Here is a 10,963-nt window from a genome sequence, read left to right as displayed (position 1 = left end):
TGAAGACAAATATCTACTATATTTTCAAAATTATACTGTACATTCATAATTACACATTTATAAACAAACTAGAAGGGTGCAGGTGAATTATGCCTGCATATGCCACACTTCAAGCAAACAACTCAGTAAGGCGGACTGTTCTTCAGATCACAGAGTGTTTCTAAATAAACTGTTGGGACACAGAGAATACTGAACTTTCCCTTTACTGTACCTGTTGAGTGCCTGCCTGCAGAGTAACATGTATTTATGCAAAGTGCACCTGACTGCACTTAGCCATCGCAATAAAATACATTCTTTCTTCGCTCATTCCATTAACTGTGGAATCGGAAAAGAGACCTGTGTAGGCAAAAGAAAAAAGATGTGATTAGCCACCACTCTTAGAAAGAGAAATTGTAGATTAGTTCACGTAGCGCCTTCAAGGACTGGTTTCCAAACTTCAGTTTTATTGAAAGGAGCAGTTTGTGACAAAAATTGAGAATGACGAGAAAGCTTTACCAAAGCATTCCCCTACATCAAACCTCATCCCAAAAAGGAAAACTATTTCTACACCAGTCTATATGCTTAATTCTTCCCCATTCTCATGCTTTTTCACTTGTTCTCTGTTTACCGCAGCAAGGCATTTCTTCTTTCCTTAGCACCCGCTTGCTTCTCTGACTGAGGCCAGCGTTCAATAACAGGTAAATCACAAACACATTCTCAGGTACACTGGCAAAGATTTTAGGAATTAGATATAAGGTACCGTGTAGATTATTTAGCGATCATGTCACATTTGAAACTATTCTGTCACTTTAACTCTAAAAACACAGCTCGGCAAAGGTGAGAAGGCAGGAATTCACCACTTTTGTGAAAACCTACATTCTAGAAATACCATCTCACCCTTTTATTAAAAGGCAAAACATCGTTTCACTTTTGCTGAAAACATAAGTAAGAAAATGTTCAGATCCACAGAATCCAGTATAAAAACTGAATTTGAAGCCTGTGCTTCATTATTTCCTGTCACCACAAATATTCCTTACCTGTATTGTTTGATGTCATATGTTCAACGGGAGGATTAGTACTAACTTGCCAGGTTGTTTTAAACTCCTTCTGTCCGTGCCCACTACTTATGTCCACCTTCCATATTTCTGGGTGATCACTGACAGAATAATCAAGAAATGTCAAAATTCAGTCAGAATTCTTCTGAATTTTAACGCCGCAAAGACTGAAACTTCTCTTACTTTTGATAAACGTTCTTGACAAGTGCTGGTCTGATCGGCAGCTGAAAGACGTGCTTCTCATTTAGAGGGTTTTCCTTATAATACTTCATGCAAATTCTACAATAGATATCAATAGTTACTAACTTTCTTTGGAGAAATGCTTGTGCAACACTGCATAAACCTTGTGCAAAATTAACTATACACTCAGATTTTACGGATTCCTTTGGTTTGCAATTTCGGTCACAAAGGAAAATGTAGCAGAAAGATCCAGCTGCTACTTCTGGGGTCTCATTATCATCAACATAAAGGAGTGCTGCTTCTTTTTTAAGAGAGTTTCTTTACAGGTCTCAAAGAGAATCTATTTGATATTGTCACTGAAAGAGCAAGAAGTAAAAATGAAATAATTACTGTGTCAAAGGGAAGAGGTTCTCATGTTTAAAATGAAGTGAGATTGCACAGCTGACCATTACTTCCAGCATGTGGTGAAGCTTTTGAACACGATGAACTTGTTCTTGTAGATCTACTGACGTGGAAATGAAGTAAGCCTGGAACAGCAAACAGCTTCTGCTCTTAACTGGACACTCAATACAATCTCAGTATAAATAATTTTCCTGTTTCTTTTGAGAAGCCAACTTTTTAAGAATGGCCCAGCAGGGTAAGAATAAAGTTCCACGCTATCAAAGTATGAACAAAGGTTCATACGGTAGGGAATAATATATAAATACAGAAACAATACAATATTTCTGCAGTATATCCATCCTCATGATTTGCAATTCAGTTTCTCAGCTTACAGGAATGATATGACTTGCATCAGTTAAGTGTGCTCTACATTATACTGCTTTCAGAGTGAAGAAAAAAAATGTATCTCACCAAGCAGTTTAACGTTGCAAGTTCCTGGCCTATAAGATGAACAGGGAAAAAAAAATTACTACAGTGTCAGATAAAACATAAGCAACATTCAGGTAATCAAACAGGGATTTCTACCAAAGAAAAGTGTCAAATCACTAGGACTGGGACATTATTTAGTGACACAATTACTCATTCAAAACAAGAAAAGTCCTGTAAAGTGGCATGGTAGAGGCATTCTCTTATTTACTACCAAGGCTGCACAATGAAGAAACCTACCACATACTTTGAGACAACCAGCCTTCTTGGGACATGTGGGTTTAGAAATAGGAAATATTAAAAAATCCGGTTAAACACAGAATGAAAACAGGATGACAAAGCAAAAAAGAAATGAAGAGTGAAGGAAAAGGAAGCACGTAACAACTATGGCAAAACACAACTCCCTTCCCAGAGACCCAGGAAAAAATAAAGCTATAATACTGACAACAAAGCCACAGTGTTTTCAAGAAAAAAAATGCACTTTACAAAAATCTTTCCACTGTAGCGTTTGTATAATCAAAACTATCTAAATACTCGGACTGTAAAACGACAGCTATTACATAGAAATACCCTTGCCTGATTTCCTCTTAACCCATGTAGACCATAAAGGAAAAGACAGAAAGAGCATAAGGGTCTTATTTTTTCCACCTATAGCAAACGGAAGACATTCTACAGTTACATAAACCTGGTGTTTATTTTACTTAAAGTTCAAACTAAAGGTTTTTTTTCAAATTGAAGCTATTGTTATTTTGAAAAAAAATAAATTTTGAAACCATATACAACTGAAAGTGCAATTACTAAGGAGGCTGGGAACAGCACTTCAGCAGATGGGAGAAGTGAGATCAAGGTTACCAAAAGCTTCATTACTTTATGCATGAAGTACCTTTTATCTTGACTTTCTAACCATGTTAACAGATATGAGGCTTACCTATAAAAAAACTGACATAATCCTTCTTCATCTTATCCAAACCAATCTCCAAGAGCATCTGAATGGGAGTGATGCCACTGAGGGAAACTGCCTCTATCTTTCCATAATAAGACTGCTGAATCAATTTACTTAGCAAACTGCTACTTCCTTGATGAATCTAAAAATTACAAGTTTTCTTGTAATGTTACTGTGTACAAAACATGATAAAAATTGTTTAGAAGTACAACACCATGGAAACAGAAGCAAACTGTGACATGTGAAAGTAATTTAAAAACAATACAACACAGAAGTGAGGCAGAGTTCAGTGACAAGAACTATATTCTACTTCAAACAACTCCAAATTTTAACATTCACTGTGAAATACAAATACATACCCACGGCTGTATCTCACCATGTTCCAGGGATTTTAAAACCAGTGTGAAACACTTTACCAACTCCCGATAGGAAGTGATACCTTAAGAAAAAAAAGTACAATATTTTATTTATCAATCCAGGCTCTCTTTTTAGTTATGTCAGGAACAACTAGCCAACATGTGCTTGTAAGAACAAAACCCCTCATTTAAAGGGTGACCTGAAATGACAGATTGTGCTGTTTTTTGTTGTTTGTCATATCACGACTTTAAAGAAACAATGATCAAGACCACTGAGCTGCATATGACTGCTAGAGAACAGCACAAGGCAGCAGCAGATTGGCAAACATATTTTGGCTACATTCTCTCTATATACATTGAAGCCTAAAAGATTTTATAAATTTAACTGAACAACATTGATCTAGAATATGAACTATTAGTATCCAGTTATCCAACTGGTCTACCTTTATATACCGTAAGTATATCATCTTACATACCTAAAATTAGCTTTTCTAGAAAAAGTCAGCTGAAGAACTGATCAGTCCTTAAAACTCAGAGAAATTTATATTAATCTCACTGAGAAAGTGATACAGTACAGTAGATACAGAGAACACAAGAATTAAAGGACAACAGTGTATATATAACAAAAACGACCCCACAAACCAAAACCATAATATACTTACTTCTCATTTTGCACCATAATTGCTCAGCAAAATCCAGGTTTCGATGCTCACCAAAGATTGATTTTATTGACCTGTCCACTGCAGCTGTGTCACACTTGATTTTCTGAAAGAGTTTTTTCAAGTAAAAAAAAAGGCTGCCTAAGATTCAAAGACTATGAATTTGAAATTTCTCCAGGGATCAAAATTTGGTGCATCACTATTTTTTCTCCTTTTCCAGGGAAAGTAGTGTATAGAAACTACTAGTGCATTTTCTGGTTCTCCTGATCCTGAATATTTCTGGTTTAGCTGATACAGAAATCACATTATAGTTTTAGCTCAGGAACAAAATGCAACCTACTCCTCAACAGGAAAAAGTTCCCTTCTAGACTGAAAGGGAAAAAAAAACCTAATAAGACCTAAGACATTATTATAATTTGAATTTGTCCATTGCTTTAGAGTATCATAAACCTCTAAATAAATACAACAGGTATCCAACTGATACCATTAAACTGGCCCAAAATCATTAAATTAGGCAAGAAAAGCAAGTTATTGAGAGAATGCAATGGCACAAAGGTCAGAGCTCGTGAAAGAAACTAGGACATCATAAGACTGATGGCTTTAAGAAGTGACAGTTGATGGATAATAGAAGGGTGTGCGACTGTGGTTGATACAACGCAGTTAAACTTGAACAAGCTTTTGGTAGTGAAAAAGGAAGAGAAAGAAGCAAATCAAAACGTATGTACAATGAACACTGCTAGACAATTCAGAATTTAAAAAAAATAAAAAGAGGGAGGTTTTCTTAAGATAGAAATTACAGTGGGCTTTCTATATTAAAGGATAGCTACAGAATTCCTAATTTTGCCTATAAGGCCTTCTCCCGTTATTTTCACACTGCAGAAACAAAAAGAGATCTATCTTTTTTTACATCTTTATGTCTAAGTATTTACATATAAACATATATAACATACAGGACAGTCAAAATTTGAAGTAACTCCAGTTATAAGGGAAGCAAGATAAGACGATTGGTAGGAAATGTCACATACCTGTGATTCATTACTGCTTCTAGATATACAATATCCATCCAGTTTCTTCTTTAAATCTAGTAGAGGGAAAAAAAATAAGTTTCACCATTATGAAAAAAAAAATCATCTAACCAATTGTGCAAATCCCATGGCACATCATAATTCACAAATACACTCACTGGATAGTTAACAGACAAAATCTATCCATTTAAAATTGTTTTTACTGGGTAAGCATGTAGTCTGAAAAGCTAATATTAAGAAATTCTAAGCTGTACACATTCTCCGTGGACTACATTTACTACATTCCGTTATCTAAGCATCAACTTGTTAAGTTTCAGTGCTGAAGCAGTAAGCAGCAGCAGGTTATCTAATAATCGTCCCTGGTTTTCTTCTCAAAAATTTAGAATTGCATTTGAAAAAAATCTCTTGGTGCATTCCTACATCTGAATCTCTTCTTGGATTTGTTTTCTAATATCTTAAACTTCTGGCAAGACACACATTGTTCACAACAGTTTTCAGAAGGAATCAGTAATTTTGGATGCTTCATTTTAAGATGTCATCACAGTATCGTTTCCCACCACCAAAGGGACACTTAGCAGGTTGACAAGTCTGTGTGCGTGTCAGATAAATTAAAAGACGCACTTAGAGCTCTCTCAATTGCTTTTTAAACACAATTGTGTCATTTTGTAAAGAAACAGTTATTACTTTTATATAAAATATTATGACAAAGGAAAGTGACAGAGATGTACGAACCTATTTAACTATTTTGTGCATGTAGTTATAGAAATTAACATCTCTAATTCTAATGCTTTAAATACTGTATCTGGAATTTCCTTTTATTTCTGTGAAATGTGACGTCCCTCTCTCCCCATGTAACAAGCAGGAATTACCAGTCAGAAATTCCTGGACCAGATCAACAGCTGATTCAGGCTCCATGGGCTCAGGCCACTCAGTCACACCAGTTTTCAAACCTTTCGCCAAAGCCTAAAGGGAGCATCAAAACACCACAAATCAGTTCTTGGTTGAGGTTCTGCATGTGTCATACTTCTCCAAGAAGCACACATCCCTCTGTACAGCTAACCATGAATCTAGAAACTTCTTGCATTTCCTGACTTCCACATTCACAATTTGTCCCCTTTTTATTCAAGGTTCCTAAAACTGAACTCAAACTGAACTTTAAGTTTTTAGTTTAGAGTAATCTTTAAAACACCTGATAAAGTTTTCAATAAAGTAAATTATTAACACATAAAATCACTATTCCATGTAAATTTGAAAATGGAATTTCTCAGTCATACTTACAAGGAGAAACTGCAGCTCCCTATAGAGCTGATACACAGGACTCCTGGGCTCTCCAGACTCCAGTGCAATATTCTGAAAGTTCCAGAAGTTTATGTCAGCTTCAAACCTTAGAAATCAAGTGTCCTAAAATTTTCACTAGTGAAACACATACGAGCATAATTTAGAATTTTGATTATGAACACATTGTGTTGCTTATATAAAGAATAATAAACACAAATGTCGAGGGTCAAGCTTATTTTCTCTCCTCTACATGACTCATGATGTAGGCCATAGAAAGAATTCGAGTTTGTTTACTTTTTCCTTCCTGACTTACCAGGGTGGCGGCTGAAATAAGCGGGGGTGTCTCCAGAATCTTATCGACAGTATTCCATGTAATATCAACATATATATTGCTTTCAGATTCCATAATTGTGTCCTCTATTGCAGCAGCTCTAATGAGTTCATACTGAGCAAATCCTTTTGTCACCACCTAGAATGAACAAATGGTTTAAAAATAAAAAACAAACATTGATTGTTTTGTAACCGTGCAAAGTAATTTTAAAAGCATTTCACAGACACAAAAAGGGCTCGTATCAGACAAATGCATTACAACATAGGGAGCTCAAATGTTACTTCAAACCAGACTATTATACTACAGAATCATACTAAGGTGAGTTTCTAAACAGAATCTCTAAGCCTTTCCAAAATCAGGATGATAAATCCAAAACAGAAGCATTTAAACTTCGATTGGACACAAAACCTACCATAGATGAATGATGTTTCATTTTATGTGCCATTTTCAGCTCTTCCAGGTTTGCAAAACGAGTTTTATCAGCTGTAGGACCTAGGAAAGGGAACAAGTAAGAATCAAAAACACATTCAATAATTCAAACTTAAATTTAAAATTAATTCTCATTACTCCAAGTACTGTTCCTGTTGTCCTTTAGAAAGCAAGCATGGATGCATTTATCCTATTGATAATAAGAACTGGTGTTAACATAAAAATCTTTAGTAAGAGTCAGTGCTTGTATAAGAAGCTGCATGGTAGCAATTTCAATCTGCTAACTTATTGCACCAGAGTGAAGGCAGGGCTGCACAAACACTGCTGCATTAAGAGTGTATATGTGTTTATATATAGAAATAAAAATAAGAGTACTTTCCCCCACAAGGCATGGGTTACAAAACATCTTTTATCTCGTTCTTTCTCCCACCTCGTTTTTAATTTTTAAGCCTCCTTTATTTAATTTTATGTGTAACCTTATAACCTTACCATCACAGGTAACCATATAAAAATTGATCCCTGTGATTTTACTTCCAGTTTTGAGAGGCTCGGCTCCAAGCCAACACGTGTGTTCAGGATCAGAACCATCACACCTTATCCAGAGGGGAGGAAGCACAACCAGTTCACTTATCTTCAAGTGGGTCATGTTGGGATTTTGTGCCATTGTGTATAAGGAAATCAACTGTCTAAAAACATTAACAGAGAAAAAAAAATAAGAACCCAGCAATTATAGCTACATCTATCCCTTACATAAAACTTAACTCTACCAGGTTTCTTTTGCAGGTACCAAATAATTTTACAAAAAGAATGCAGTATTATAACTTTTTTACAGGCAGGACAATGAAGTCACAAAGAAGATGTAATAACTGAGACTACAGTTAACATAGTATTTTAATGTAGACTAAAGATTCTGAAATCATAATCGCATTTTACATTTTAAGGATGTTAAAAGGATAACTTAGTTAAACAAACCAGTCACCACATTTTGGTACCACTTAATAACAGCCAAAGACCCCAATCAGATTTTTTAAGTTATTATTATTAACAGAAGCCTTACAAAAACAAGCACTGAAATCTTAGTAAGCTTTCTTTTCTCACCTACACGCAGACAGTCCCATAATGGGACACCTCACAACTGGTTTTCCAGTACCTTCAGTTTAGCCACTTCATTAACAATACTTTTAGCCAGGTGAGGCCATTTTGCAGGATTAAAAATGGTCACATCACCTCCCTAAACTATTTCATTTTGGGAGACTGAAAATAATACAGGTTCTGAACATCAAGAAGAGACGCAAAAGTTGCAAAACAAAATTACTTTAAAAAGGGAGGCAGATCTTTGACACTTACTTTGCCCTACTGACAGAAAAAGCCACTGGTCCAGAGCTCTCCTTTGGTAAAAGCTCAGAGGCATCGATGCTTTTTGATTCTTCCATTGAGTCACTTTCTTCATTGTGTCTCTGAGATAAATGCATAGGTAGGTCAAAAAATGCAAAGTATATGAAAATATCTGATGGGAATTAGAAAATCTAGATGTCCTGGTTTAGGCTAAATAGAACTAATTTTCTATTTAGTGATTCTACTTTTCAGCTAAGTCTCTTCTAAGCGGTTGTACTTGCATGCTTTTCCAGAGAGTGTGTACTTCTACATGTGATAATGCTTGTATGTTGTGTAAACATCACAAGGCCACTGTCTCACCATGGGTGCCGTATCTGCACCTACAGGGAGGAGCGGACCCAAAACTGACCAATGAGGTATTTCATCCCACATACACCATACTCAGTATAAAGCTGAGGGATCACGAGGGTCTCGACCTTCTCAGCCCCCTTCCCTCCTGCTCTGGTCTTTTCTTCTCCTACAGTGGCCGAAGTCTGAGCAGAACCTTGCTGGTTCATCTGCCTCCAATCCTGATCTGTGTGTTCCTGAATCCAGTTCCTGCATCCTGTTCCTACCTGCTGCTGGGTTTGGAGTAGGACTTTCCCAGTGCCCTGCTCTACAGGGCCTCTGGTGACATAATCATCATTTGGGAGGTTGGGAGGAAGATTTTATATATTGGTTTTATAGATATATTTGTACATATTTAATTATTTTTTATTTACATTATTATCCTGTAGTATTAGTATTACTGTTTAATTAAATCTGTTAGTTTTCTTTTCCAGCCTGTAAGTCTCTCTCCTTTATTCTCTTTCTCTTCCCTTCTGGGGAGGGGAGAGGTGGTAATAGAGAGCATCTGTCCAGGATTTAGTGGCCAGCCCAGCCCTAAGCCACGACACATAGGTAGGTCAAAAAATGCAAGGTATATGAAAATACGTGATAGGAATTAAAAAACCTAGATTACACTTAAAAAATTAACAACTACCATACACACTTACTGCCTTCTGCAAAATGTATACCATATTGTTTCCATTCCAAAAACTTTCAATGGGATTTTTGCAACTGTCATCAATCAAACAGATCTCTACATCAGCCTGAAAACAAAACCAAACAAAACTTTTTAATACACTTCATATAAATGCTGTATTCCAGCAATTTTTTATACTGGAAATGGCAAAATTAACTAATTCCACAAACTGTTTCCCAACCTTATTGCAACCATTCATGAATTTAAGGCTTTCTTACTTCAGGATAACACAGTTACTGCACGTCATAGGTGAATTTAAATAAATTGTGAAAATACAACAACTTTCAACTAGCCAACATAGAAAATTTAATCTCTAACAAGTTGATTCTATAAGAAACCGAAGTTTGGTTTGATGAACAAAACTTCAGATAATCTGAGGTATGAGAGATCATTGTTGTCAAGTAGCAACTGCAGTCACCAGATATCAGAGATGGAGAATACTTATTTAAAGTAACATTAAATATCAATTGATCACTTGTCTGGATACCTCATCAGAGCTCCAAACACTGTTTGGGGACATTAAATAACTCAAGCCTGTTCTAGAGAATGAAGGAATATCAGTCTTTACTTAGGCTTTTTAATATACACAGAGAAGTGTTGCTAGATTCTTCACATCTAGTCTGTTTTTCACATTACTGCATAGTTAAATAAGCACCTGATTTTATTTTCAAACCATTATCAAACTTACATAAAACCAAAGATTAATACAACAGTGCTAGAGATTTTCCATTCCTACGTTCCAAAAGCTGTTAGAAACAATTGCTGTTTTCATACAGATATCCCATTTCCCATAAAAGTACTTAGATAAAAAGCAGCGGCAAATTTGAAGCATGAGAACATCACCCGAGCGCAGGCAGGCAGCGACTGAGAAGGGCAGCAGCTGCTGCAGCAGCCCCACACGGTGCCACCCATCTCCTACACAACTTCCACCCTTAAACGTTTACACCTGTGCTTGATCCTTACAGCCATTTTCAACAAGTTAACAGGTGCAAATAATATCAGGGGGAAGGCAGGAATGAGCAGGGAGGTGAAGGCTGGAGCTAGGTCCCGGAGGGCAGCACTCTGGTAACCCAGTCTCCTCTGTTCTGAGGTAAAGGCAGATCTAAACAGGTATTGCTGAGGTAAATTTTTCCTTTTATGTGATATTCCCGCATGAATATCAGCTGTTGAACAATGGTTGCATGTTTTAAACATACAGACTCAGGTTACGTGACTTTATTTTCCTAGATATATTTACCTCGAAGAGATACGGCTGTTCAGGGATATTTTCCCTCCCTTTTTTATAGATTCTGAAAAAAAAGAAAATGTTACGGTACATAAAGTTTTTTCCTTTGCAGTCCTTATTAAACAGTAAGATTAACTTCATAAACTAAACAAACACAGGTCTATAAGTAGAGCCCTAGTAGCGTCCCCACAACTTGGGGTCCCACACGGCACCTCCGCCCCAATCAGCCTCCCCGGCC

The 10,963-nt window shown here is 36.4% G+C and overlaps 1 protein-coding gene across 1 annotated transcript; it reads right to left on the bottom strand.

The window, feature by feature from the left end:
• Positions 1 to 244: 244 nt before the first annotated feature.
• Positions 245 to 10,782, bottom strand: ZWILCH (zwilch kinetochore protein). Its single transcript, XM_010185102.1, has 17 exons — positions 10,738 to 10,782; positions 9,472 to 9,567; positions 8,450 to 8,559; positions 7,592 to 7,788; positions 7,086 to 7,165; positions 6,656 to 6,811; positions 6,343 to 6,414; positions 5,934 to 6,027; positions 5,065 to 5,120; positions 4,043 to 4,145; positions 3,384 to 3,463; positions 3,010 to 3,166; positions 2,067 to 2,095; positions 1,605 to 1,741; positions 1,218 to 1,313; positions 1,017 to 1,135; positions 245 to 336 (listed from the first exon to the last, which is right to left on the bottom strand). Exons 2-17 carry the CDS (start codon positions 9,493 to 9,495, stop codon positions 245 to 247), a joined length of 1,602 nt encoding a protein of 533 aa, XP_010183404.1. The 5' UTR covers positions 9,496 to 9,567; positions 10,738 to 10,782.
• Positions 10,783 to 10,963: the final 181 nt, after the last annotated feature.

This window comes from Mesitornis unicolor, unplaced genomic scaffold, assembly GCF_000695765.1.
Source record: "Mesitornis unicolor isolate BGI_N332 unplaced genomic scaffold, ASM69576v1 scaffold14425, whole genome shotgun sequence".
NCBI classification, from domain to species: domain Eukaryota; kingdom Metazoa; phylum Chordata; class Aves; order Mesitornithiformes; family Mesitornithidae; genus Mesitornis; species Mesitornis unicolor.
The sequence above is the reverse complement of the archived record's forward strand: the minus strand, read 5'-3'. Positions and strand labels throughout refer to the sequence as shown.

Coding starts and splice junctions, on each gene's coding strand:
- ZWILCH (XM_010185102.1), bottom strand. CDS start 9,495: ATGGTATACATTTTGCAGAAGGCA. Junction 7,789..8,449: donor TTTTCTGTCAGTAGGGCAAA/GTAAGTGTCAAA, acceptor TAATGTTTTTAG/ACAGTTGATTTCCTTATACA. Junction 337..1,016: donor TATGACATCAAACAATACAG/GTAAGGAATATT, acceptor TTGCCTACACAG/GTCTCTTTTCCGATTCCACA.